At 48.7% G+C, this 27,288-nt stretch overlaps 11 protein-coding genes across 11 annotated transcripts; 7 read left to right on the top strand and 4 right to left on the bottom strand.

The window, feature by feature from the left end:
* Window positions 1-620: 620 nt before the first annotated feature.
* Window positions 621-2,650, top strand: N7537_000612 (sugar porter family MFS transporter; the record flags this gene model as incomplete). Its single annotated transcript, XM_056891670.1, has 8 exons — window positions 621-716; window positions 778-854; window positions 913-1,137; window positions 1,203-1,747; window positions 1,807-1,814; window positions 1,888-2,318; window positions 2,381-2,454; window positions 2,514-2,650. 8 exons carry the CDS (start codon window positions 621-623, stop codon window positions 2,648-2,650), a joined length of 1,593 nt encoding a protein of 530 aa, XP_056756665.1.
* Window positions 2,651-3,128: 478 nt separating this feature from the next.
* On the bottom strand, window positions 3,129-5,903 carry N7537_000611 (uncharacterized protein; the record flags this gene model as incomplete). Its single annotated transcript, XM_056891669.1, has 3 exons — window positions 3,129-4,808; window positions 4,857-5,714; window positions 5,778-5,903. The coding sequence occupies 3 exons, from the start codon at window positions 5,901-5,903 to the stop codon at window positions 3,129-3,131; spliced, it is 2,664 nt and encodes an 887-aa protein (XP_056756664.1).
* A 311-nt stretch (window positions 5,904-6,214) lies between these two features.
* On the top strand, window positions 6,215-7,100 carry N7537_000610 (glycosyltransferase family protein; the record flags this gene model as incomplete). The annotated part of the gene is made up of 2 exons (XM_056891668.1): window positions 6,215-6,304; window positions 6,360-7,100. 2 exons carry the CDS (start codon window positions 6,215-6,217, stop codon window positions 7,098-7,100), a joined length of 831 nt encoding a protein of 276 aa, XP_056756663.1.
* A 556-nt stretch (window positions 7,101-7,656) lies between these two features.
* On the top strand, window positions 7,657-9,008 carry N7537_000609 (SDR family NAD(P)-dependent oxidoreductase; the record flags this gene model as incomplete). The annotated part of the gene is made up of 10 exons (XM_056891667.1): window positions 7,657-7,751; window positions 7,815-7,959; window positions 8,033-8,119; window positions 8,173-8,235; window positions 8,291-8,398; window positions 8,483-8,534; window positions 8,591-8,679; window positions 8,732-8,794; window positions 8,860-8,938; window positions 8,989-9,008. Exons 1-10 carry the CDS (start codon window positions 7,702-7,704, stop codon window positions 9,006-9,008), a joined length of 756 nt encoding a protein of 251 aa, XP_056756662.1. The 5' UTR covers window positions 7,657-7,701.
* A 65-nt stretch (window positions 9,009-9,073) lies between these two features.
* N7537_000608 (methionyl-tRNA formyltransferase) lies at window positions 9,074-10,566 on the bottom strand (the record flags this gene model as incomplete). The annotated part of the gene is made up of 4 exons (XM_056891666.1): window positions 9,074-9,806; window positions 9,864-9,991; window positions 10,043-10,113; window positions 10,170-10,566. 4 exons carry the CDS (start codon window positions 10,564-10,566, stop codon window positions 9,074-9,076), a joined length of 1,329 nt encoding a protein of 442 aa, XP_056756661.1.
* Window positions 10,515-13,233, top strand: N7537_000607 (uncharacterized protein; the record flags this gene model as incomplete). Its single annotated transcript, XM_056891665.1, has 4 exons — window positions 10,515-10,864; window positions 10,930-11,023; window positions 11,073-12,332; window positions 12,388-13,233. The coding sequence occupies 4 exons, from the start codon at window positions 10,515-10,517 to the stop codon at window positions 13,231-13,233; spliced, it is 2,550 nt and encodes an 849-aa protein (XP_056756660.1).
* A 434-nt stretch (window positions 13,234-13,667) lies between these two features.
* rho1 (Rho family GTPase RHO1) lies at window positions 13,668-15,434 on the bottom strand. Its single transcript, XM_056891664.1, has 6 exons — window positions 15,199-15,434; window positions 14,943-15,010; window positions 14,825-14,852; window positions 14,520-14,717; window positions 14,294-14,428; window positions 13,668-14,239 (listed from the first exon to the last, which is right to left on the bottom strand). Exons 2-6 carry the CDS (start codon window positions 15,008-15,010, stop codon window positions 14,072-14,074), a joined length of 597 nt encoding a protein of 198 aa, XP_056756659.1. The 5' UTR covers window positions 15,199-15,434; the 3' UTR covers window positions 13,668-14,071.
* Window positions 15,435-18,018: 2,584 nt separating this feature from the next.
* N7537_000605 (mitochondrial 54S ribosomal protein uL24m) lies at window positions 18,019-19,189 on the top strand (the record flags this gene model as incomplete). The annotated part of the gene is made up of 2 exons (XM_056891663.1): window positions 18,019-18,435; window positions 18,518-19,189. The coding sequence occupies 2 exons, from the start codon at window positions 18,019-18,021 to the stop codon at window positions 19,187-19,189; spliced, it is 1,089 nt and encodes a 362-aa protein (XP_056756658.1).
* A 314-nt stretch (window positions 19,190-19,503) lies between these two features.
* rtt106 (putative negative regulator of DNA transposition (Rtt106)) lies at window positions 19,504-21,123 on the top strand (the record flags this gene model as incomplete). Its single annotated transcript, XM_056891662.1, has 4 exons — window positions 19,504-19,606; window positions 19,694-20,041; window positions 20,117-20,473; window positions 20,564-21,123. 4 exons carry the CDS (start codon window positions 19,504-19,506, stop codon window positions 21,121-21,123), a joined length of 1,368 nt encoding a protein of 455 aa, XP_056756657.1.
* A 1,382-nt stretch (window positions 21,124-22,505) lies between these two features.
* Window positions 22,506-24,066, top strand: N7537_000603 (casein kinase I; the record flags this gene model as incomplete). Its single annotated transcript, XM_056891661.1, has 5 exons — window positions 22,506-22,634; window positions 22,693-22,762; window positions 22,819-22,967; window positions 23,025-23,430; window positions 23,489-24,066. 5 exons carry the CDS (start codon window positions 22,506-22,508, stop codon window positions 24,064-24,066), a joined length of 1,332 nt encoding a protein of 443 aa, XP_056756656.1.
* Window positions 24,067-24,576: 510 nt separating this feature from the next.
* N7537_000602 (uncharacterized protein) lies at window positions 24,577-24,795 on the bottom strand (the record flags this gene model as incomplete). The annotated part of the gene is made up of 1 exon (XM_056891660.1): window positions 24,577-24,795. One exon carries the CDS (start codon window positions 24,793-24,795, stop codon window positions 24,577-24,579), a length of 219 nt encoding a protein of 72 aa, XP_056756655.1.
* Between the last annotated feature and the right edge of the window lie 2,493 nt (window positions 24,796-27,288).

Genomic DNA, 27,288 nt, shown 5'->3' with positions numbered 1-27,288 from the left:
GGATTAGCTTCAAGTTTTTAAGTTTCCCCGCAGTCTGGGGTAAGATCAACAACTGATACCCTACTTTCAAGTTTCCAATGCCCGGCTAAAACCACCTATTATCCTATTCTCCAATTCTTTTTGCCACGCTCAAATCCCCGGGAAAACTAGCACATAAGAAGTACTACATACTAGCCTGGAACTTTACCCCCACACGCCTCCCGCCCATCTAAGAGCTGCACGTGAATCAGCCGTAAACATCTCAGACACTTGGATCCTTGGCCCAGTCCCCAAACACCCTAGCCATGTGAGCAGTAGTAGCTTCCTGCAACCCGTGTCAGACTTGCTTCGGATTCGTGGATGTTTTCACCCATTACCGCTCGCCTTGTTTCGTGTCCCTGCTTTTGTCCCATAGGTCGCTCGGTGGCAAGCCAAGACAACTGGGCTTAGAATTGCACCTCCCATAGGTTTGGGCTCGTAGTCTCTTTCCCTATTTTATACGCATATCAATTACCGTCGGCATCTCGAGTTTAGCTTCGTCGTGAGCTGGTCTCAGAGAATTACTTTTAAATTGGCTACTCCCCTCCTCGACTGGAGTCACTGCGATCATCTCGATTAACCCCTTTTTGCTACTATACAAGATGTCGTGGCTTCTAAAGAAGATCGTTCACAATGAGGCGATGAAGGAGGATCCGAAGGAGATCTACGGATGGAGGGTCTTTATGCTTGCCTGCTCGGTTTGTCTTTCAGCTAAGGCAATCACAATAATGCTAGAATCACGGAGCTAATGCTTCCCAGGCTTGTTTCGGTGGAATGCTCTTTGGAATGGACTCCGGTATTATTGGCGGAGTTCTAACCATGCCAGGGTTCAAGAAGTAAGTTTTCTCTCTGCTCCCTGGCGTCTAGCTATTCTGACCAGTGCCATTGATATAGAACATATGGCCTGGAGGACATCTCCAAAGTCGCGGCAGCAAATCTATCGGCTAATATCGTCTCCACACTCCAAGCAGGATGCTTCTTTGGAGCTCTGGTTGCCTCCCCAATAGCAGAGAAATGGGGTAGACGACTTTCCCTAATCGGCGCAGCGGTGGTAGCTGTACTCGGAATTGTCATGCAAACTGCAGCTAGCGGCCACATCGAAGTCATGTACATCGGACGGTAAGATAGATATTTCCGGCTCTAGTCCTCCATCCATCATTTGAAGCTAACAGTCATACCTCTAGACTAATCACTGGCTTCGGAGTCGGCGCGGCATCCATGATCAACCCACTCTACGTCGCCGAGAACGCACCACGCGCAATCCGCGGCGGTCTAACAGGTCTATACCAACTATTCATTACAACGGGCATCATGCTGGCATTCTGGATCAACTACGGCTCGCTGCTCAACATCGAGGGCCCCGCAATGTACCTTGTTCCACTAGCAATGCAAGGTCTCCCCGCAGTGCTCCTGTTCTTCGGTATGTTGATGTGTAATGAGTCCCCCCGCTGGTTGGCCAAACAAGACCGGTGGGAAGAAGCCCGCGCGACTCTCTCCAAAGTACGCAATCTGCCCTCCGACCACCCATATGTGGAAGAGGAGTTCGCGGCCATTGCCACCCAGTTGGAACAGGAGCGCGCACTTGTCGCTGGGTCCAGCTTCTGGGACTTGATGAAAGAGATGTGGCTCATTCCGGGTAATCGCAAGCGCGCTATTATCTCTATCATCTTGATGATTTGCCAGCAGATGACTGGAACTAACGCGATTAACTACTATGCTCCCCAAATATGTATGTCACTCCCACCCCACAATATACCGTTGAGGGACCCTCCAGCTAACAAGTCATAGTCGAAAACGTGAGCAAACACTTCTATCCTTAGTCCTCCAAAGCGAAAACTCCATCAAATACTAACCACACCCCATCTCCAGCTTGGCGTAACCGGCAACGCAACCAACCTCTTCGCAACCGGAGTCTACGGCATCGTAAAGATGGTCAGCTGTGGCGTGTTCCTAATATTCGTAGCGGACTCGCTAGGTCGACGCCGCTCCCTCCTATGGACCTCGATCGCGCAAGGCTTGGCAATGATGTACATCGGACTGTACGTGCGCATTGCGCCGCCAGTTGAAGGCGCACCTGTCATCCCGGCCGGATATGTTGCGCTGGTGTGCATTTTCCTGTTTGCGGCATTCTTCCAATTCGGATGGGGACCCGTCTGCTGGATTTACGTCTCTGAGATCCCGACTGCCAGGCTGCGCTCACTGAATGTTTCTTTTGGAGCTGCTACGCAGTGGCTGTTTAACTTTGTTGTTGCCAGGGCTGTGCCGAATATGTTGGCTACTGTTGGTGATAATGGTTATGGGTGAGTTTAGCTAGTGGGCTGATGTTTTGGACTGTGGGCTTACTGACTTCTGGCTGTGTTAGAACGTATCTTATCTTCTCGAGCTTCTGCTTCTCGATGTGTGTCTTTGTTTGGTTCTTTATCCCGGAGACGAAGGGTGAGTTGACTCCTCTGGTAGTACATGATGGTGTCTCTTGCTAACTATGGTGTCTATAGGTCTGTCCCTCGAGAAGATGGATGAGCTCTTTGGGGTTACGCAGCTGCTTGAGCACAAGAATGCTGACACAGAGCGAGCCTCTATTGGTGATGGGGATAAGTCGTCTCAGGTGCATGTTGAGAGGGTGAATCAGTAGGGGTTTACTAGTTTAGGTCTAGGCTGAATGTCAATGAATGAATATTGAAAGCGATCAAATTTAAGAAATCAATATCTGAGTTTCAAAGAGTATTCACATCTGTCATTGTAATTTCATAGACATCATCAAAGTACCTGGGTAGTCCGACCCTCTCGAAGGATATGTACAGCGGTCCTAACACCTCAGAGAACCGCTAAACCCGTCAATATAGAACACGAAAGAAAAAGAAGAGAGAAAAAAAAACACATTCGCCTGCGCTATGAACCCACCACATTCGCTTGAATCAAACTGGGAGACCGAAAGTGGAGAAAAAAAAAGGAAAGAAACCGACTGGCTCAATCTATCAACGCCATGGCGAGGGCCCGTCCAGGCTGCAAGTAATGATAGGGGGTAGAGAATGACCAGCGGTGTAACGAACAAACAAAGCGAGAAATTTAAAAAAGAACGGAAAGATGAATGCGAAATGAAACACAAAAAATCATCGGACGTAGTTGGTCGGACGCCGACCAAGTAGCCCATGCTGGGTCTGGCTGCGAGTCATGCGGCGGGGAGTAGGATCATCATCCAAGCTCAAACCGCCCATGCCTGATCCGAGACCATTTCGTCGGGGTGAATAAAAGGGGTTGGAACCCAGACCGGGGTTATTCCCATACCGAATGTTGCGGTTAGTGAAATTTGTGGCGGCGGTTGTAGTTGTGGCTATAGTCTCGGTGTCGGAGTCTCGCTCATAATCAGACGTGGGGTCGATTTGCTTCAGAGATTCCATGGTGAAACTATGTGGGTTTCTGTTTTGGTTGAAGGTGTTCTGATTGGCAGCGGGGAACGAGTGGACAGTTCGAGACGAGGGAAGCCCATACTGTGGCACGGAAGGTAATGCTGAAGAGAAACTGGAAGCTGCATCGGTATCGCCAAATGAAAGTGGAGGAGCGGATGGTTGTGACCCAAATGATCGGTGCACAGGCGGGCTGCTGACTCGAGGCTCAGGTGTGGACTTGGATGAAGATTGACTACCCGCCCAGTCAAGGGCACCCGATTGACTCAAATGCGGTGATTGTGGCTGTAGCTGTGGTGATATGGATCCTGAGTTTTGCTGGCTTTCTAACCTGACCTTATTGTAGAAGGATAACACATTCATAGTTTCCTGTGCGGCCATGAAAATTAGGAGCAGTTTGCCGTAGCGATCGAAGTAGTCCCGATTGAGCGAAACTGTGGGTAAATGTGCCCCCATGTGAACAGCGGCGCCAAGTTCGGTGATAGAAATCAAAATCTCCATTCCATTCCATTGCACAAGAGGCCGTTTTACCATGGTGATCAAAGCGAACCCTGCAACAAGGCTTGCCGCGCCTAGGGCAGCGATCTCCACGTAATTTCCCGGAATCAAGACCTGGTGATTTTGAGAGATACTCCATGCGCTGATGAAGCTGACTAGCAGACCTAGTCTAAGACACCCATAAAAGAGATAACTTTGCGTCTCGTCGAGAGGCGAGTCCTTGTTCCCCGGTTGCTGAGACCAGCTAGGTCCTTGGGCAGCATCGGACTGGAAATTGAAAGCACGGTCAAACAGCGTTTCCAGTCCAGTTGATGTATCATGATCATCAGGAGGAAAGAATTTTGGTTCCTTGAACACTGGTTCAGCATCGGTGCGCGTTTGCTGCCATTGGCCTTGTGGTTGGATAGGGCTGCGGTGGAACGGATTAGGCTGAATTACTTGCTCGATTGGTTTCGTTGAAGTCTGGGTGCGAAGCTTCCACGCAGGAGGCATTGGGGCAGCTGGGATCTGCCCCTGAAATGGATGCGGACCGTCGAGCACAGACGGCTGATCTCGTCGTGTCACAGTCGGTCGGAGGTTATGGGTAATAGAAGGGGACCAGTCCATGCCATCATGATCAGTAAGATTGGAGGCAACCGTAAGCGACTGCTCGACGGGTGACGTAGGCTGAGGCTGGGCCAATTTGTTAATCGGAAAGCGCTGCTGTAATCCACCAATATTCGCCTTCGGTGTTCCCCCAGATCTTGTGATGCGAGTCGACACAGGTGACTCAGGCAGTGCAGGAGAAGATGCCTTGGGGCTTTCGAATTGGGTTTCCCAGCTGTTATCAGACCAATTGACGAGTGGACGACTAGAGTAGCTGACAACATATCGAGAGAACAAAACCGACTACCATAAGTTAGCGCATGGAAAGCTCAAGGGTCAAGACATACTCACCAGAATAGTGAAACCCATCATTAAAGCATGGAAGGCCGGAACTAATTTGGGTTCTAACCCACTGGCAGACGGATCTTTGACCACTGCCCAGAAAACACATCGTACCACCATGACGATGAGTTGAGCTTGGTAGTACTCTGCAAGACCGCGGAATTTACCAGGCATCCCGTCTATCTTCATGCGCAGCTTTGGATTCCACCATAGCGAAAGTGCACCTGCGATCAATGCCAGGCCAGCAGTTGGTGCTAGATCGGGCGAACATTCGCTCGGAATGCGTTGTAAACGGATAGACTGGTTGACGCACGAGATTGTAGAGTTGGGTGCCGTTGGAGGTTGTTCGGTGTCGGGTAAATAATCGAAATTTGGCGAGAACTGGGAGAGGGTGGCTACACTGATCAAGTTCCAGGCTAGCTGACCTGCAATACTAGCCCAATATGTGAGTGCACCCACAAGAAGAAGCAAGCTTCTCCAGCTCCGGTTCCTCGCCTGTCGTGATTCTCGGTTTGCTCGGCTTTGATCCATCATGCGCCTGAGGTGATCCGATTTCGCTTCATAGCCAGCTCTTCTGATGCGAGATTTCACAATAGGTTCGCAAGACTCGCAAACCTGGGGGTATCGGTCCTCCAGGCTTCTGCGGAACTGCTCATACCCGCGTTCGTATTCACTATCGATGGGATCGTCCGAAGGGGGAAAGTAGGAGGCCAGTGAGCTCGTGAACAGATGCTGATTCCGAGCACATTTGGCGCAAAATGACTGGGATCCACCGAAATCAGTTGATTCAAAGGGCGGTTCTGATGCACCAGGCGCGTGGACTTCAGCGTTGGTGACCACAGCTGGTGGGTCTGTTATTTCTCCTTTCTGTTTAGAGAACGGTCATTAGCATAATACAGGTAGATTCAAGGGAAAAATCAATGAACCTACCTCGTCAAAGAAGTTATCAGCTTCACAATGTTCACAGCGGAAATTGCGAACAGGTCCGCGATGAGAGCAAGTGGACCGCTGCCCACAATAAAAGCAGGTCAAACGCTTAGAAAATAGAGAAGCCATGACATAGTAACATGGAAATAAATACAAGTGAAAGTGTTGGTGTAAACAAGGGAGAAAGGTTCCGGATGTCAGAGAGGAAAATAAAAAGTCGGGAGCTTGCACGTGCGGGGGACGTGTATAGAGTACCGCGACTCCAATTTTATCGATCTGCACTTGACTGCCTTATTGCCATTGTTGTTGCCATTCTTTTTTTTTTTTTTTTTTCTGCTTTCTCTTTATGTTATTCTTCAGCTCTATTATTATGATAATGATGCACTAAAATCCTCGGGCTGTCTCACTGAACTCTTGAGACCATACAACGGTGGATAAAGATGACCTTCTCTCTTGCTTCTTTATCCTTCTTGGACCTGCTCCTGTGGTGTTCTGTCCTGGCAATTACACTTGGGACCAGCATTCTCCTCGTGAGTACCCTTTATCCATACAATTGAATCAATCTGACTGGTCTATCTCTCCTAGGTTCTACTCATCTCCCTCACGATCTCCCAGAATATCATTCCCCCCAAATGTCGCGCAAGGGGATCGCCTACCCACCTGTTGGTAGTCCTTGGAAGCGGTGGCCATACAGCTGAGATGCTTTACATGCTCGAGCGCATGAATTTCGACCCCCAAATCTACACGTATCGGACATACCTTGTGAGCTCCGGAGATAACTTCAGTGCAGACAAAGCCAAGGATTTTGAGGCTCAACATGTACAAAATTCTCAGGGCCATACTCATAACAACAACTACACCATTGTCACAGTGCCACGTGCTCGACGAGTCCATCAATCCTATCTCACTGCACCATTCTCTACGCTTCAATGTTTCTGGGCCTGTCTCAATGTTCTTCGCGGACTTCACCTAGACCAAAAACTCCCAAAGGAATATATCTCACTTTACCCTGATCTAATCCTCACAAACGGTCCCGCTACGGCAGTATGCGTTGTCGCAGGCGCAAAACTTATCCGTTTCTATCTATGTTTGGCTAAATGCACTGCCTTGTGTCTGGGTCTCCGAACACTCTCCTCGTTTACATCGGCACCAAAACTGCGCACTATTTACATTGAATCATGGGCTCGTGTGAGCTCGCTCAGTACCTCTGGGGTCTTGCTGTTACCTCTGGCCGACCGTTTTCTCGTTCAATGGCCTGCCCAGGCCGGGCGACGGGCCTGGTGGGGGATGAAGAGAACGCAATATGCAGGATGGCTTGTGATCTAAGCGCCGTGTACCTACACCGGCTTGGTCTGTTTTAACAGTGTCTTCGATCTGATAGTTGCAGATATCACAAGATATGATGTTCTCACTTGGTAGGTATCTAGGTAAAAAATGAATTGATTGAATTGATTGACACGCAACGTGGGATCTGGTTCTGCACTAGTTCCCTCTCCACACAGTCAGCGTAGATACTAGACTATATGCCCCTTCTTTTCCCACGTAGATGACTCGAGACTAGAGCAAGCGTATGCAGGATGTTCGTGTACCTGGACTGTGTCTAACGAGGTACATGACACATAGGCATAGTGTGTTATATAAAAACCGAAGTCGTTCCTTGATCACCGAAGAAAAGCTCGAAGAAAACAGTCACTAGGTAAGTGGTTGACTTCTTCTCGTTCAATCATTTAATGATTCCCCAAAGCTCCTGTTAATTCCAGGCTGTTAATTGCCAATTATAACTTATACCTGCTTTGATCGACCCCTAACTACCCCGCATCGGACGTTCCTCGGCAAATTCTTCAACCTCTTCTGTATTTCAACCTTACGCTTCTCTGCCCCTCTGTCTCTCCTCTTTGAAGCAAAGCAATTGACAATTCTACTCACCATGCCCTACTCCTTGTCGGGTCGCAATGTCTTGATCACCGGTGGCTCTCGGTAGGAATCTCTAACTAGAGCATGAAACTGTGCTCTGGTCAATAAGCTAACCTCGTTTAACAGAGGGCTAGGTGCTCTTTCGGCTGAGAAATTCGCCTCTGAGGGAAGCAATGTTGCTATCAACTATATGTCCAACAAGGAGGTTGCAGATAAGCTTGCCTCGGACATTGCAAGCAAATATGGTGTAAAGACAGTGGTTATTCAAGGCGTAAGGCATTCAAATCCAATGGCATGGGCTATTTTTTCTAAATTGATCCGCTAACATTACATTTCATCTGCAGGATGCTGGAGTCAAAGATGACTGCATCAATGCCGTCAAAACCACGATTGAGAAGCTAGGTGGCTTGGATATCATTATCTCAAATGCCGTGAGTTATACGGTTAATCCCAAGAGAGATAGAAAATGCTGATGTACGAGAAGGGATGGACAAAAATGACCAATTTCGGTGATCTTGATGCCACGGACGACGATGACTGGGATAAGGTACCGAATGCGCCCTCGGTTGTAGAAGTTTTGGCTTGACTGACTATTACATCAGTGCTGGTCGGTTAATGTCAAGAGCAGCTTTTACCTTTTCAAGGCAGCTTTGCCCACGTTCAATGCGAACCCTGAAGGTGGTGTTTTCCTCATCACATCCTCGATTGCGGTAAGCTACTAAAACATGCAAATGGCCTTGAACTGCCCAATGCTATCTGAAACGTTGAAATGCTGATTTCGGGGTCTTTCCCAGGGCGCCACGCCAAGTGGAAGCAGCTTGCCTTACGCTGTCTCGAAAGCCGCATGTACGCTATTGTTCCTAGAAATCACGCTGTTTGGTTACTGACTCTGCATCACCCAGCTATCCATCTCATGAAATGTCTTGCTAAGAGCCAAGGCGAGAAAATTCGCGTCAATGCTATCCTTCCTGGTCTGTTGCTCACTGAATGGGTAAGTAGCACATGCTCAACGCTAGCATTGACGAGTACTGAGAACATCCCAGGGTCAACGCTTCCCGTCCGATAAAATCGAGAGCTGGACAAATGCGACAACTCTCAAGCGAGCGGTAAGCAATTCTGGTCTCCCCCAACGTTAGAAAAGGACCTTGGGTGCTAATAAATCTCGCGATAGCCCGAGGTGGAGGACTGTGCCGATATGTTTATTACCTTGGCCAAGAATGCTTCTATAACCGGTCAAACCGTTCAAATTGGTATGAGTCTCGAGTCCAGCGGATCGAGTTGAAACTGACAATCCTTCTAGATTCTGGCTTTGGGATCTGATAGAAATGAGGAAACGGAATCGTATTGTTAGAGCATAGGTGGTAGTACACTGAACATTATCATATTTATACAAGAGAGTTGCGGAAGGGAGTCAGTTCCCGACCTTCATATTGGAATGCTCGATCACCGAACATGCGAGCTTTGATAGCGGCTCGCAGACCTTCTGCATCTTGTTCGCCTTCCACTTTCATCCGGTTGATGCGCAGAACCTTGCCATCAGCAGTAAAAGTGTATAGCTGCCGTGACTTCTTTGGCTCTACAGGGTGGGAAGCATTTGTAAACGGCAGACCTGGGAGGATTGAGAACGAATCGCATCCCTCAGGCGGGTCAACCTCCTCGGTATCTGTGAGAATGACTCGTTTCTGTTGGAATGACAGAGGCCCATCTGCAGGGTTGCTTGCACAGAGGGCCTTGCTCCAGAGAGGCCCAATTACTCGGTTACGTCTGTTGAATTCTGCCAAGGTCCAGTTTGCCCACTTGATGTGCCGGTCCTCTGGTGTGATTTTAGGTGCGTGCTTCAACTTGCCGGTTTGTTCAGCACCAGCATTTGCAATGGGAGGGACAAATAGGCCCTTTTCAATGCTTTCCACGAGCATTTCTGCTCCTTTGGGTGCAACGAAATCCACCAACTGGGGGACGGTGCATGACTCTGGATTGGGGATTTCGAACCCCGGGGCCGGCGTTTGTGATAATATCACTCCGTGATCAAAGTGCTTTGAATGCAAGGTCTGAACCGTCACACCAGTAGTGGTCTCGCCGGCGAGAAGAGCATGATGAAGCGGTGCAGGACCACGGAAGCTAATTAATCAGATCAATCGTCTTCCTCTTTTAATTCTCCATACAAACATCACATACTTTGGTAGTAACGAGGGGTGCACATTCAAGCCTCCATACTTGGCACCATTCAATATGCGGGGCGGAACAAAAAGTCCGAATGATACAGCAATCACCAAGTTTATGTTACCGTTCGGGGAGGACGGGGGCTAGCACAGTCAGCGAAGAGATCAATTGGGTTGAGTTTTGGTATTATGTACTGTCCATCCAGTGAAGGTATCAATCTCATGGATCGGAAGGGAGAGAGCAGATGCGGCCGCTTTGAGCGGTACTGAGGGAAATGGAATCAGCAAACAGGCTATTCAAGCAAGTGTAAATGGAGCTAACCTTCCCGAATTTGTTTCAGTCCTCTTCCAACTCTTTTTCCAGGTCTACAGACGACATCGATTGAGGAAATACGCTCCGGCTGTTTCAAATGATAAGCATGAAGAGCTTTCAAGTGGGCGATACTGAATTCATCAGAGCCGCAAAAGAGAATGCGGAGTGGATCGGAGGTCTTGGTAGCATATGACCTGAAGGCAAGCCCTTGAAGGACCACCGGTCTCCTACAGAAACGTAGGCTCCTTGGACCTGGAATAATCCACATAATTCTAGTGGATAATTGCCAGAGGTTGAAAAGCCACCAGGAGAGAAAGTTGAAGCTTCCATAGTAGCTTATCGATAAACCACGTGATGTCAACATCCACCCCAGATCCCACTTCAGATGCATCTGTCTTTCAACCATTACCGTTGTTGCCTGTCTGGTACGATCCCCAGACGCCATCCAACGATGCGATGACTGAAAGCGATCATGATTCGGTGATTCCAGCGCAACTTTCCTACCTTGCCATCTATAACCCGACCCTCGGACCTACCGACGAGACGGTAGCGGACCAGATCGTGTTCTATACTTCGAAATCGAGCTATGCACGGCGCATCGATGGCTCCGCTGCAGAAGGTGAAGCAAATGAATCCCCTGAAGATGAAGGGAATGAAAGATTGCGCCAGATAGGTCTGGCGCAAGGCATGGTCAACTTTGCGAGGTCCGCATCTCCGCAAACTCCGCAAACCCCGCAAATGACCCAATCTAATCGTACTTGATATACAGTAATTTCTCAGCTGGCAAAACACTGGAATATGTTGAAACAGACAAATCGCGGGTCGTTCTACTTGAATTGGAGAAGGACTGGTGGATTGTTGCCGTAAGTGGTTGAGATAACGGCACAGATCACAAAGCTTATGTTAAGCCAGTCAATCGACCTGACCCGAATTCCCGCCGATACAGCCCAGAGATCCTCTGGAGTAACCGACTCTCCAGCATTTCATTATTCGTCGCGAGAGATGGGACCGCCGCCTCTACTGATCCAGCAATTACGTCGCGCCCATTCGGAATTCCTTCTACACCATGACTTCAAATTGGACGACATCCTCCATCAAGTCGGCAGGTCCACATTTTGTCTGTTCCTTGAGCGTTTCTGGGAGAAATTTGCGTGGAACTGGGAACTTCTGTTGACCGGAAACCCAATTGTCGAAATCTATAATGGCATCAAACTCTCTGCGGGAGGAGAGTTGGGGATCGGCGTCGGGGAGGAAGAGTGGGGCAGCGGGGAAAGAGAGGTACTTGAAGACTTTGTGACAAGGACCGACGGGTTGGTGGACTTAGTTGTCTCCAGGTTTGGCGATCCATCTCCACATGTTGAAGGGTCTCCGGCTTTGGCAGACTCAAATAACCAAAGTCGATGGCTTGGGGCAGATAATGATCCTCGACCATCCGATGGTGTGGTATTTACTGGTGTCGGTGCTCTTTCTCGGCACTCATTGGCGCATGTATCACATTGGATGGAATGCATTTATCGGTTTGGGGATGCTGCGTATGGAGTTGGGCGGGACCCAACCTCGCTGCGTCGCCGTAAACCAAGAAAGCAGCGTGGAAGGCAAATTTCGGAAGGTCCTCAGCCCTCCACGCCGGATCACAATTTTCAGCCAGGCATACCTCGTCCGCTTATAATAGCAGCACCGCAGCCACCTCCGAAAGTCATTGAGGAGAATCAAGCAGGAGCAAGAAATGAGGCATCGCCACTTCGCACCGAGCAAAGCAGCGAGAACCCGGGATTTCCAACAGAGGCGGTCATAAAATACCTTACTCTTGGATATGGCTCCTCTTGGAGTTTCTCTCCAAAGTCGACATCTACGCCACCTGAAAGTTCTACTCCAATGCGAGATGAATCCAATTCAAACATCTCAACCCCCCGGAATCAGCCCATTGGCGCTGTACAATCGCCTCAGGCCGGCATGAAATCTCGAAGCAGCACGAAGAACAGTCCTTCAGGTCGTTTCGTTCTTGGGCCTCGTGATGATCTAGAAAAATTGGATGATTTAGAAGAGGGAAGCCCAGAGCCCGAATCCGAAAGCGGCAAACCCAAGACTCGAATAGTGCATAGAACACTACATGTCCACCTAGCAGATGGGTCAGATACTACTCCGACAAAACTCCAGGTCGTGATATACGTGGTATGTGCTTTTCTTATTATTCCATCCAAATCAGCTCACTGATACGTCACTCCAGAATCAACCATTCATGTTCACCTTCCTCTTTGATCCTCAAACACCAGCACTATCATCACCATCACTATACTCAGGCATGCACCACCAACTTGGCCCTCTTCAGAAACCCCTGCTATCATCAACATCCCCAACAATGGCAGCCTCTCGAATCGCCATGTCTGAGACCTCCCCAGACCCCAATAAACGCTTCTCCACTCGAGCACAGCCATTTTACGACCTAGTCTACGACCCATCTAACCTAACCATCCGCTCCTCCATCCCAAACATCCCCAGCATGAGCACGACCTTCCCCTCCGCCCAGCCAACCAGCTCACCATCCCGTACCCCATCCCCCTCCCCCTCCCAATCATCCATCCAACCACCCTGGTCCCGCGTTGAAAGCCTAGCAATCCACCACCGCCTCCTATCAACGCACACAGACACGCGGTCCCGCCCGCAAGAGCTCGAACGCACGAGCAAAACTCACCGCGGATGGTGGGTCGTCTGGGTACGCATCCCACACAGTCCAACCCAAACTCCAACCGCGCTATCCACTACTTCTTCATCCGTCGCCCTCTCATCTATAACCAACAACGATGACGCCTTTCCCGCAAATCAGTCCCAAGTACACTCTACTCCTCCACCTCAGGAAGCTTTCCTCGTCCGCAAAGCGAGTGACTACATCTCCCCGGCAAGCCATGGCCGTGTCAGCAGTGGCGCTCGCTTCTTCCGTGATCTAGGCGGTGCCTCTTCTTCCGCTGGGTTGGCGGGGTCTTCCCGTGCGGATATGGCGCCGTCGAAGCTGGTTGAGGGGCTTGGCATAGACGCTAGGCGCTATATTGAGGGTCTGCTAAGTTTGAATCGGTAGTTGAAATGTGGCTTGACGGAGTGGAGTGTGGAATTGTGGGGTTCCTTGAATGTGTTTCTCTAGAAATTGGAACACAGATATGCCACTACAGACAACACCGCTAAACATGGATATTGAAATTGTTTAAATAGATTAGTGGTTGGAAGCATCGACATAGTTACAGCTTGATGAACGCTTGGCTACGCAGACTACAGGATTACGCATCAGAAAGTACACACATCAGATGCAAATAGACAGTACCATGCATAAGCTGTAACATAAAAACAAATGTAGTAAAGGAGGGAGAGAAAAACAGTAAAAGCCGAATCAAGCTCTTCGCGTATGGGGAGATAACCGCAGGGACAAGAATCTATGACACAGGGGGGAACTCGACCAGGGAAGGCGAGTCATGGCGTTGACCAAATTGCACAACCCGTGCTACAATGAATGGCTTCCCCTCTTCATCTCCTGGTTGTTCCAATTTGGGTTCTTTTTTTTCGATGCTTTTCGGTTGGTTTATAATTGCCACCTCAACGCGGCGGTTTGGCATTTGAAAAATTCACGGCGTCGGAACGAAGAGAGGAAAAGAAAAAGAAAAGCCCACAGGGTTATGATGAAGACAACGCCTCCCTAGACAAATTCTGCAAATAAAGGCAAAAGAAAAACACAAGGTCGACCAGCTGAATTGTGGGGGGAAACCTCCACGACTCGGGTGCCCGGATTCGATATTATCCACAATTTCGCATGCAGGCCATGAAGCCTTCCTCCTTTCCGAGAACAACATCACCAATTGTTTTTCGTGGAGGCTCTCATACATATGACCTTTGCTCGAGCCAGACCACCTCAACAATTGGTTCGTTTAGAGAATCAGGCAGCCCTTGCCAGGCTTGCGGCCTCCCTTGCCCTTAACGGCCTTTAGGAGAGCGGCACGAGTGGCGGCCTCGAAGACTTCACGGACACCCTCGTTGGTGCGGGCGGAGCACTCAAGGTACTTGTAGGCACCGATCTTCTTGCGGACTTCCTCACCCTATATTTATATATTAGTTTATATTGGGTCACTATAGGGGCCGGCAAGACGTACCTGGTCTTGCGAGACGGGGCGCTGAGAGGTCTTGGCAAGCTCATCAATAGTCTTGCGGTCGTCGCGAAGATCCTTCTTGCAACCGACGAGGATAATAGGGAGACCCTGGCAGAAGTGCAGAACCTCGGAGATCCACTATTGTGGTACGTCAGCATATTCGGTCCATTTAGCACCCAAATATTTCTTTGCTTCGGGATGTGCAATCGATTAGAGTTGAGACACCCACCTTCTCCTGGACGTTGTCGAGCGAATCGGGCGAGTCCACAGCGAAACAGATCAGGATCACATGTGAGTCGGGGTATGAGAGGGGACGGAGACGATCGTAATCTTCCTGGCCAGCAGTATCCCAAAGAGCGAGCTCGACGTGCTTGTTATCAACCTCGACATCGGCGACGTAGTTCTCGAAGACTGTGGGGACGTAGACCTGGCGGAAACGAAGTCAGATTAACCTTCTTGAATGATGCTTCTCCGGCGTATATTCCTGTGTCGTGATTTCGGGAATCGAAGTTTTGAGTATGGATAGGAGCTTACCTCGGGGAAGGTGCCCTTGGAGAAAACACTGTGAACTTCAAGTCAGGCGGCCGAACCAAAAAGTAAACGCAGAGGTTGGGGAGGCGCCCTCGATAAGGGAGCCACTTTAAGTACTCACATGAGCAGACAGGTCTTACCGCAGGCACCATCGCCTACGATGACGAGCTTGCGACGGATCTCGGCCATCTTGATAAGGAACAAGTCAGTATAGGGGGGAAATAAGCAACAAAGGACCCGGAAGCCCCGCAAGTCCTAGAATTTCAAGAATGAAGAACGTCTACAGGCATGAGGGGGTGACAGAGACAAGACGGTCAAGAAGAAAGGGCGAAGCCAGGCTCCCGAGGAGGGGGGAAAGGAAAAGGGTGATCCCATACAGTGTTCAAAGGCGCAACGGTGTGGTAGTTTTTAATGCAGTAAATCAGCTAGTGCTAGCAGTAATAGCTCCAGAGAAATGAAGAAGATGGAGTAGGTATTTCCGATGGGAAGCGATGAAAAAAAAGACGATGGAATGATGATTTGGAGGTGGAGGAGAGAAAGATAGAAGACCAGGCCAGACAATGTAGGGCGGTGGCAGTATACGGTATTTGTTGTTGCCGTTGGTGTATCGGTATTGTGGCTTTCCTCCCCCCCCCCCCCCCCTGGAGAAGTTGGTTGTAGAGGCCTAGCATATGGATCGACTTGTGTGGTCGCTCTAAAAGTACTGGCGCAATACAATTGTACAGCATGTGGTATCGGTATGCATTTGTACATACATTTGAAGTACGTTACCTTTACTGCATACTATCGTGTCTACAGTCTACAATGAGCACACACACACCCATACCCTATGTGTACCCCCTGAGTTTCAGGCTGCCCTTTTTTTTTTTTTACATGTGGCTTACACCTCTCCCCTTTTCCAAGGTTAAGAAGAGAGAAAAAGAGAACTTAAATGGGTACACAGCCCTAAATATGTGTGGCTGAGGTCCAACAAAAACCCGCTCCATCCACATCACCCGACCCACTTTGTCGCTCTTTTTGTCCACACAGCCAGCACAGCCACCCGTGGCTATGAAATTAATGGTATCTGATATGAGCAAAATGTGATATCAGTTCCTCTGATGATGCTATCTTCTCTGGATTTCACTAATATCCTCTGGCTGGCAGTGATTCAGTAGCTCATCTTTGAGAGCTTGAGCGAAACCGATCCATTCATATAATCACCACCCAAAACCTGCATTTACGGGGAAATCTTAAGGTATCTACATATCCAGCAGCATTCACCGCATAGGAAAATAAAGGGCTACTACGACATTTTCTTAACTCCACGTCCTCAAATTTCATGTACGATGTACCACCCTGCTGGGATGTGCAAGCCTGTACAGGCAGTGTCTCCTACGCGGTTACCGCCAGAGCTACGGGAGTACACTGGCAACCTTTAACCAACCTGCTTGACTCGTCCAGTGAAGATCGCTCCGATAGTTCCCTGCATCTCAGTTGCTTCTGGCGTTGATCTACTCCCCGGGAGCTCTCGACATGTACTGACTGCGTTATAGGTGGGTGTTTCCAATGATCCCATACTATCTGCTGGCCTCTCTGCTGGCAAACCCCGTCTCATTTGCTACCGCATCTAGGGGGTTCCAAACTAACTTGAATGCGTTGTCAACCCATTGGGGAGAATTAAATCATGAAATTATATTCTTTACACAACCAAATCATCAAACCTTTACCCCTTTTGCTTACTTCTGGGCTTACATAACCTGACAACATTCTTGAAGCTGCTGTTTTGAAAGTGGAGCTGATATATTACCAGCTTCAATGATTGCGCCGTGCCGGCTAAAAATAGTAAACAGGGGCCAAATCTTGGAGCTTGCGTCCACAAGCCACAAGCCGTTAAGTCGTTTTCTTGGGAATAAAAATAGAAGAGCATAATCCTTTCGGGGTAGATGTGAACGCTTTAGCGCTTTTGTCGATCGGCGTCAACAGAATCTATACACACTTAAATATTTACTGATGTCGATTCATTTGCCGCTCAACATGGATTAATGTCACAATTTTGATGGCCGCGGTCTGGTGGACTTGATGATCGTACAAATACAACCCCATGACACATTTCTTTCCCCGTCTCAAATCAGTTTTGACTACAGATAGGATGAAAGAATAACCAGACCTCGGGGACAAGTTAATCAAGATGAAAATACATGTATGAGCAAATGCGGCTCACAAAAAGGTCTTTTCAATCCAGTTCCACGCCTTGATACCGTGGAACACACAACATACTAGTCCCTACAAGAAGTATTCGGTGTCTACCTGTGACCCGACTTCTCTTGCGTCCAACAAGAATCGGAAAGTCAATGGTTCTGTTCTTCAGGCTCATCTTCGGCATTCCATCGGTCTCTTATGTCAGTCCTTGAAGCTTTGCGTTATATCACTCCTAAATTTATGATGCTGCACTGGTACACACTCTCTTCTATGGTCATAATGACACAGCACCCAAGGAGAACCCCAAACTACGTGGCATAGGCGTGGATGTGCATCTCACAATCCGTGCTTGTGATTATTGATTCTACGAGCATGGTCACAGACAAGTGTGTTCCTCTGATCGATATTCGAAATCTAAACAAGCTCTGCTAGGAAATGACCCGTACAATGAATCAGAAAGTTGCAAACACATGCCTACATATATGCATTGTCGAGCACTACTGCTTAATGGCGCCATCAGTGATCTCCACATCCTCGGATATAGGCCTTTGATCATGGTGTTGCCCTAATATCCTTTTGATATCATGATGGCGTGATGGAATTTCCAGTGTGACCACGATCTTTGACGGTGGTCTACTTCTAGGGGAATTTATCCATAAACTCTGGGTTTTATCGAGATCAGCCTTGTTGGCGTTGTTGGAACTTGTCGATCATTCCTGGCCTTCATTGTCACTTTTTCACGAGTATTTTTTCCCTGCAAATAGAGAGTGTTGTGTGCAACTAGATATCAAAGAAAATAGTAAAAAGGGTTTAAATCGCCAACTAGCATGTAGCAATGCAAAATGAGGGCTGGCCTTGGTATACTTAAATATTTAGAGGCGGCGCTGCTGGTGCTGACATAATATGTATTGACCTTGGATCACGTGGTACATCGGACACCCTCAATTTTCGATCCGCGAGTCGGGGATTCTGAGGCAGAGACAACGTTCGGCCATTGCTGGACCACAACACCCAATATGCAGAGAGTTATCCAACGGACGGCTTCGGCGCGGAAGCAAGCTCTTAAAAGAACCAACAAAGCTCATGAACGACAGGAATTGTTGGAGCGTGTTGGAATTCGGCGGGCGCGGAAGGACTTCGGCGGCGCGCTGTCTAGTCAATTCCAAGAAGCACGAAAGAACCGCTGGGAAGATTGGGAAAAGGGGCCTCTTGCTCCCATGCGAGACTCTGGTCTGCAGCGCACTACATATGGTGGTCAGGATGCTTCTGTCTTGCACCCGCCGCGCCTCCCTAAGCACGAACAACGGAGGCATGTCCTCTTCGCCGAAGGTGACCGGGTCTGCGTTGTGCGAGGACGGGATCAGGGAAAGATCAATGTGATTCAGCAGGTCAACCGGGACAGTGAGACTGTCCTCATCAAGGGTATCAACATGGTATGTCTCCAGCGAACCACTCATCCAGGTCAATGACCTCTTGGTCACTAAAACAAAATGCTCACCGCTGTCTCTCAATTAGGCCGACGTGGTCATTCCCGAATGGGCCAAAGACAGGATGGGACACACAGGTGATACCCAACCACAGTCCTTCCCCGTGTCCTTCGACGACATCCGACACGTCATTCCGTTGGAAGACACAAAGACTGGAAAGATGCAGAACGTCATTGTCCAGCACGCTTATGCTGCTGGGCCGTACACCGAGCGAAGTGAGCACAGCAAGCTCCCAAGATTCACTCGCTATGTATCCGGCTTGGACGTCGAAATCCCTTGGCCATTGGAGGAAGAGCCTGTCATCACCGACGGTGAAATGGACACAACACGAATGGCGGTTGAGGCAAGCACATTCACACCCACACTGGTGCAGCCACCTATGCCCTCAACAGTCATTGATGAGCTGCGCAACAAATACTCCAGATTCCGCACTCGACACGATCCGGAATACCTCAAAGAGAAGATGAAGGAGGACTATCGCAAGGAATACAGAAAAACTGTCTCCATGATGACACCGCAGACAGATGCCAAAAACTTGAAGATTGCTCAACTTGCGGAAGCGAGAAAGGCGAACTTGGATGCCAACGGGAATGGGGTATTGACACTGGATGCCATCAACTTCATTAACAACCACATCCAAAACGAATCGCGTCTCAAGAAGCCAAAGAAGTCAAAGTCAAAGTCTAAGCAGGCAGCTTAATTGGGCGAAGAAGATGGAAGTCGGAAGAGGGTGTTTTTTTTTTCCCCTGTAGCATTGTGTAAACACACCACTGTATTCTAGTATGAAGCTTTGCATTCACTCATATATCTATTTCTTGATTAAGTTATTTCGGATTTGCATCTTTTGAATTCATATAGAGTATGTAGATACACATACAAAGTACATGATCCCAAGTTAGGGTTCCAGTCAATGCGGATACTTCGGGTCCACCCTTACGTTCATCCCCCAATTCTCCGACTAACCTGCATCTCCTGGCACTGCTGTTCTTTTGAACCAAAGCAGTCGCAAAAAAAATGGCGTTTGCCTCAATTAATTCTAAGGGCGCGCCCATCGCCGCCATCGAGGAGGCATTTGCGACGGAACCATTGCTGAAGAAGCGAGTCTACGATGCGATCGGTGCGTAGCCAACAGCGCACCCACGCCCCCATTCGATGACCCCGTCGAACACCTACTGACTGTCGCCAATGGGTTTTTATCGTTTAGGCACAACACCGCAACATAAACCTCTGCTCGAAGATCTTGCGAAATATACTTCCAGTCTGCTGGCCAGGACTGCCAACACTACCCTCCTCCCTTCGCGGCCCCCAGCCGCTGATGGACCTGCCGCTAAAAAGCGCAAGCTTCAGAATGGAGACTCCGGGGAGACTGCGCAGGCGTCAGTCAACCTGAAAGATGGCAATGCGCCAGTGCTGTTTTATGTTCAAGATATTTCGTTCTCTACGCCACAGAGGAAGAAGCTTACGCTTGAGATCACTGCTGGGCATAAATATCTTCGGGCAAGAAACCAAGCTACGAAAGAGATTGAATTTGGTGTTTCTATGGACAAGATTCGTGAGTTTGAACTGGAAAAACATTTTTTTTCCAAAGCAAATAGTTAACAGTTACTAACACGACTTGTTAAATTAGGACATGCCCTCTGTCTTCCTGTGCCGGAGAAGACCCAGAAACAGTTCAATTTTTGCATCATTCCCGAGTACGCCGATGGCATCACACCCCCGCCCGAGGGAACAGCAGCCTCCGAAGCTATGGTTTTTACAATAGCCGATGGACCAGCCAAGGCTGCATTCTCAGGAAACGGGGAACAGCTTGGCCACGGCCCCGGCGAATCGGCCGAGGCATTTATTCGCAAAATTCTGAATGAGAACATGCCTCACACCAATGTTGTGCGCCCTGATGATAAGCAATTTGTCAGTGCCATGCCTGAGGCGCACCGAAAGGGCGACAAAGCATACCATGTCAAGGCATTCCGCGGTAGTAAAGAAGGTATGTTATATCTATATCTCCATTTAACTGGAAGCCATTATGGTTTTGGTTTTAGTTTCGATCATTCTAACATACTTTGGCTTGCGCCAGGCTACCTCTTCCTTCTTTCTACGGGTATCTTATTTGCATTCAAAAAACCGCTTCTGTTCTTTTCATTTGCTACCGTTGACTCTGTCTCGTATACATCTGTCCTCCAGCGGACATTCAATCTCAATATCATGGCTCGCCCCGCGAATGGCTCCGAAGAAGATGTCCAGGAATTCGAATTTTCGATGATTGATCAGGATAATTTCTCGGGGATTGATACTTACATCAAACGACACGGTCTTCAGGATGCTAGTCTCGCAGAGGCGCGGCGCGCCAAGGTCTACAATGTCAATAAAGCTGGCGGAGAGGACGCAGCGGCACCCACCGCTGAGGGAGCCGGTGAAGATGAAAGCGAACTCCAGAAAGCCCAGCGGGAGCTTGAAGACCAAGAAGATGAAGAGGAGGAAGACTACAACCCTGACAGTGACGATAGTGAAGGTAGCGGGTCCAGCAGTGATGAAGATGACGATGAGGATGATGAGGATGCTGGCCAGGATAGTGATGAAGACATGGTTGAAAATGAACTTGGGAGCGAAGCTGAGGACATTCCCGAAAACCATTAGGATGCAATCAATACGGAGCTGTTTGTTACGATATCTGCTATAATGTAACGATCCTAGGATTAGATTCCAACTTGGGGGGGCGGTTTACAGTCAGAGTATCTGGTGGACATGTCATATTTTAAGCTACTAGACGTATATCATATACAACATAAGAAACGTTGAACTCCGTACATTCGTACAATACATTAGAGTCAATTTGGGAGACACCGAGTTCCTGCCAAGACGGTAATATTACCTGATTAACCGCATTCCAGACCGATTCCAGACGGGGACTCCCCTGAAATGGAAAAGAAAAAAACGAATCGGCTTTCTTCTATGTATGCTATTCGGGTCCAGGCCGCAATTCTGCTTTCTTCCTCCAAAGAAAAAAAAAAAAAAAAAAGGTGTGCCTCTACCCATAGAAGTAACAGATACGTAGCTACATGTAGGTATTCACTAATATTTTTGGTGCCTGGTTAATGCAGCCCTGAAAGGTTGAGCCGCTTCGGAAGCGCCGAGGTCTGAGCTACAGATAGGAATATTCAAGAGCCAATTTGGTGGCTTTCCCTAGTAATCTTGAAATTTCATTATTATAGTTAATTAACTAACTAAGGAGAGGCCTTTTAATAATAGTACTATGTCGAGAGTATGGAGAGAACAATGAAGACTATTGGCCTCCAGCTCTCACAGAAGATTTCCCCCCAATCCTAAAGTTACCATACACTGTATAGCCGTGACCGCCAGTTCCTGCACCCCCCTCTAGGGCGTCTTTTACCAATACGCACCCAATACCCTCCGCTCCCTGTCTCTCTCTCCCCTAGAGTGTTGCACCTTCCCTTTCTCTTCTCCTCCATCTCCTCCCTTCTCAGGTCCTCTGGTCTATCTTTGAACCACTGCTCAGTGCGGCTCGTACTCGCAGTAGGTCGAAGTGCACTCTCTGTTTTGTTTTCTCCTTTTTTTACCCTTTTATTTGGCTTCTCTACAACCTCCTCCCGGCTCCAGCCCCAGCTCGTCTTCCGACCGTTGAAAAAGGACCCACGACCGCCTCAATTATTGCTCAGCACTGCCAATTCCGCTTGTATTCGGTTGCTTCGGCTTTATACGCCCCTACGTCCCTTTGATCTTGTCCCGATTGTGCATTCCGTTTGCCGCCCTGTCTCCTTTCATCGCCGTCACCAGTACATCGGCTATCGAGCAAATAGATCCCATTGAGCCTGTTAGAGCTACTTCGGTCGCAAAAATTAGAGGTCATTGTGATGTATGTGACCAGACTCTTTGATATCGCTCTCATCGTTGCCCGATTTCGTGTGTGCTGACTGCGCCCAGTGATAGCATCAATCACGTGTCTACGTCCCTGAAGCAATTTCCCTTCTCCGCGGGTTACAATCCTCACTCCCGAATCCATGGCTTCCTCGTCATCTAACGTAGTGGGTGTCCACTATCGTGTGGGCAAGAAGATTGGTGAAGGCTCCTTCGGTGTTATCTTTGAGGGCACCAACCTCCTGAACAACCAGCAGGTTGCCATCAAATTCGTATGCTCCCCTTCCCCTTCGTCGCGGTGAAGCCTCCCCCTGGCTAACCTGAAATCAGGAACCCCGGAAAAGCGATGCACCCCAACTCCGCGATGAGTACCGGACATACAAGATTCTGGTTGGATGCCGTAAGTATTCCGTCTCGGGAAATATTATGTTATGCGCTCTTCTAACTTGGTGGCAGCTGGCATTCCCAATGTCTACTATTTCGGACAGGAGGGCCTGCACAACATTCTCGTCATCGATCTTCTCGGTCCTTCGCTGGAGGATCTCTTCGATCACTGCAACCGCCGCTTCTCTACAAAGACTGTTGTGATGGTAGCCAAGCAGATGGTGCGTTTTTCCTGCTTGAAATTACAAGATGAACCATAGCTAATTATTACTGACCAGCTTTCGCGCGTCCAAACGATTCATGAGAAAAACCTCATCTACCGCGATATCAAGCCAGACAACTTCCTTATTGGCCGGCCATCAACCAAGGCTGCCAACGTTATCCACGTGGTTGATTTCGGTATGGCCAAGCAATACCGCGATCCCAAGACCAAACAACACATCCCTTACCGCGAGCGCAAATCCTTGTCTGGCACTGCTCGCTACATGAGTATCAACACGCACCTGGGCCGTGAACAATCTCGACGTGACGACCTAGAAGCTCTCGGTCATGTCTTTATGTACTTCTTGCGGGGTGGCCTTCCCTGGCAGGGCCTGAAGGCTGCTACCAACAAGCAGAAGTACGAGAAGATTGGCGAGAAGAAGCAAACGACGGCGATCAAGGACCTCTGCGATAGTTATCCAGGTATGTTATCTCACTTTTCTCCATATCCATATCCATCTACTAATCACTCCGCCAGAAGAATTCAACAAATACCTGAGCTACGTCCGCAACCTTGGTTTCGAGGACACTCCCGACTACGATTATCTCCGTGATATCTTGACACAAGCTCTCAAGAACGCCGGTGAAGTCGAGGATGGCGAGTATGACTGGATGAAGCTCAACAACGGACGGGGCTGGGACTACAAATCCTATTCATCTCAGGCGCATCTCCACAATCAGCACCAGAGCTCGTCCGGTCGCGACCTGCATGCAAGAGAGCTTCGCAACAGCCAGCGCCCGGGAGTGACAGCCGACCGTTTAAACGCCGCGCAGCCCCCGCCTCCTTCTCCAGCCAAAGTTGGAGCTGGAAAGACGCGCGAGCGCCCAAGCGCCGGCGGCATGCCTCCCAAACGCCAGAGCGCGGGGGTGGAAGCATCGACGCCGGCCGCGTCAACCCAGGCACAGTTCCAAAACTCCAATGCCCACCTCCCCGGTCGCAACGGAAGTCCAGGGAACCCGGGACTGAGTAGCCAACAACCCCTCGGCGCCCCAAGTACCCCTGAATCACCACCCACTTTCACGCAGAAGTTGATGAAGGCTCTGTGCTGCGGCAGGTGATTCAGCTGTGCTGCGTCACTTGAGCGCCCAGCTCATCTCAGGATCCAGGTTGAATTCCAGTCAAATGAAGCGATGGCGCATTTAGACCTACCGCGCCACGCTTTCACCTCTGCTTCCTGCCCTTCATGTCAGAAAATGGCCTAAGGAGGTCTGCATGGGATTTCTTTGTTTTATTCTTGTTTACTTTCCCCTCTCGCTCGTTTCTTGCCTTGTGACCAAGTGGTTAGCGCCGCTTCGCCGAGCAAGAATCGCGCTTCTCGGCCTATATCACTTTCTGGCCATACTCTTTTTTTTTTTTTTTTTTTTTGTCCCATTCGATTCTTCAGCCTTATACATTTGACTGTGGGTAGGAACAACCTTTCTCTCATTGATGTTACGTCTCATCACTCTTTCATGGTGCTACGACTCGGAACGGCGAACTTGTGAGAGTTTTGTCTTGTGTTTTCGATTTTGCTTCCCCGTCTCGTCACTATATCCGGCGTGCACCGTTTAATATCAACCCTTGGTCTTTCAAATGGGCGGGTACTCATCGGTTGATCCTTCGATGCCATTGATTTGCGGCACGCCGCCCTGGGGCCTTGTTTCTTGCGCTGGCTCAGGAGACAAACAACTTGGATCAATGGCCTCAACCCCCGCACCAGAATTGGCAAGGCTGAATGACACAAATCCGCCCTGAGGATGAACCGAGTTGCGAGAGATGACAATCAGAATCGACTGGTCTTGGGCCATGCTTGTCCATATCTCTAGTATACATCTCTCGGCGTCATTTCGTCCCGTTCGTCAACCGGACAAGCACACCAGACAACTCTCGTTTCTATTTGGGTGCTTTATTTCCTCCGGCCCGTCTACCATGGTCCTGCCATTGTCATTTTTGTTATTTCCTCCCATCCTGTGTGCATCTGGGGGGGGATTTTTCCTTTTCACTGCGTGATCTTCATTATTGCATGCAGAAACTGAAGGAGGAGCATATTGCATATATCCCCGTCCCTTTCCCCGTTCCCCTTTCGCATCAACCGCGTGCTCTGCCCTTTGATTGTTCCAAAGATCTATCGTCCATGTCTATAATCGTGTCTTTTGTTGTTTTGTCTTTTCTTGCTCTGTTTCAGAAGCGAATTTTTTGTTACTGGTAGGCATAAGATAGCATTCTTCTTTTTTTTCATTTGGTTTGTTCTTGTACGTCTTCTGCAGTTATTCGTATGGCGTATATAAATAATTCCTGTAATAAGAGCTGTTGCATTTTTATATCCTCTCTTAGTCTAGCCTAGCAATATAGATGCATAGGAATGAGTGCGTAGAAGGCATTGTCAAATGCTAGTACTATAAAAATATATAGCTCTACATGAACAAGGTAATACATACGACTACATGTGAAGTCAAGTAATTAGAAGTCTACCCGAACAAGTGAAATAGCAGCATAGAAATTCGACCCTTCTACTCCCCCAAATTCCACAGTTGTAGTATCGCTTTTTCAATACCATTGGTCTTTGACATCTTCAGTTTGCCACTTCTCTGCTCCGACAATCACAAGCTTTCGGCTGATATCCAATTGACAACATGGTGTGCAGCCACACTACTTGGGGACCGTTCTGCAGGTCTACATGATACGCTAATGCAAGGATCACCAGTCCGTGGCATGTCATAGCATGACGTAGGTCGCCCAACAGAGTAACCTTGTTAAAATGGGGTGGAGTAGTCGAGAGACGTGACATCCTTCGACGATATGCCCAAAGTAGTATGTCTCAACGACAACCCTTGCCCACTCTAGCAGTGCAGAATACGTGCATAGGAAATGTAAAAGCAAAGCAACCTCACTGTCCGGCATCTCCATCTTGAGCCTAGCAAGAATGTGTCAATAACCACCATATGATTTCAATTGCTCACCAAAACCACCAAAACCACCAAAACCATCACCATAGGCACCCCGTCGATCATTGATCATCATCCCCAGACTCTGCAGAAACAGGCATGAACTCTAAACCATGTCTAAAAGTATCATAGAAACTTGTATATATGCCTAAAGTATAGATACCACAGATAGTCACCCCATGACCCAATAAGCAAGTCATTTCCCCACACAGTCGGATATACATGTCCCATCCCACCCATCCCACCGTGTACTTTTAGCTACAACCAATAACAATCCAAAATCCACCCCCTCCCCCCAGAGAACCCTGGCAAGTCGTTAAATGATGGCGCAGTCCTAGTCCACCAATAACACCCACAGAACCTGCATGCGCAGTGAATAACAGTGAATACGGATATGCACTAGCCACCCACACAGCCAAGAGCCAAGAACATCCAGAATCCCAATACATACCCAACGTCCAGAGGATAAACACCCCCCCCCCCAAGGCTCATGGGAACTACTTTCGGTCCACCTTGCAGAGCAATTCAGATCCCGAACAAGGCAGCCAGTCGGAGTAGAGTGGGATTATCGACCGACGTAATGTGTAATGTGTAATGGGGAGTGTTTTCCAGCATTAATGCGAATGCCAATGCATATTCCCCCGCATTTATCTCCTTCCCCGCTTGGCGACTTAGTCTTGGCGTGGCTGAAGGTAGGCAGAGGAGTTTCTGTTTTTTTCTTTTTTTTTTTCTTTTCTTTTTTCTTCCTATTTGCTTTTTTTTTGGGGTGCATGAGTGCATGGGCGCGTGGGTGCATGGGTGCGTGGATGGGCTGAGGGCTTTCTGCGGGGATGGGCTGGTTCTCCTGTGTTCGGATTGGCTTATGTGTTTGGGATTAGGTGCTGGTCTGGTGAGAGACGTCGTTATTGGTTTGGAGCTGGGCTTGAGTTTGAGCTTGGACTTGGTTTTTGGGTGATTGACAAGGGGGTTTTATTTTGGTTTACATAGTATAGTGGACTTGAGGACGGATACTCGTATATATGTGATAAGGGGAGAAGTTGGTACTTTGGTACGAGAGTTAATTGCACCTTATTATTACAAGAATAGTTAACCTCCTATGAGCCCTTGTGTCTTTTTGGATGTTCTTTTTGGATGTTCTTTTTGGATGTTCTTTTTGGATGTTCGTTTTAGGTGTACACGACGGTAAAAAAAACATTGCGCAAGAGACTTTTCTATGCATAGCCTTTGATACTATCCATACAAGGATGATGTGAGCTATTGAAATCCTGCATGTGATACTGAATATCTTTATAAAAGTGATGTACGTGGAAGCCGATGCTATCCGGAGTATGGAGTACAGGACCGACCTGCCCATCA

The sequence above is a fragment of the Penicillium hordei genome, assembly GCF_028827395.1.
Source record: "Penicillium hordei strain IBT 12815 chromosome Unknown utg000001l_segment0_segment0, whole genome shotgun sequence".
NCBI lineage: Eukaryota > Fungi > Ascomycota > Eurotiomycetes > Eurotiales > Aspergillaceae > Penicillium > Penicillium hordei.
Note: the sequence above shows the minus strand (reverse complement) of the source record. Positions and strands in the feature narration are given on the sequence as shown.

Excerpts from the sequence above, each read along its gene's own strand:
- rho1 (XM_056891664.1), bottom strand. The coding sequence starts at position 15,010 with ATGGCCGAGATCCGTCGCAAGCTCGTCATCGTAGGCGATGGTGCCTGC. Across the intron at positions 14,718-14,824 it reads CCAAGGGCACCTTCCCCGAG|GTCTACGTCCCCACAGTCTT; the intron begins GTAAGCTCCTAT and ends CGTTTCCGCCAG. Across the intron at positions 14,429-14,519 it reads TCGACAACGTCCAGGAGAAG|TGGATCTCCGAGGTTCTGCA; the intron begins GTGGGTGTCTCA and ends GTACCACAATAG.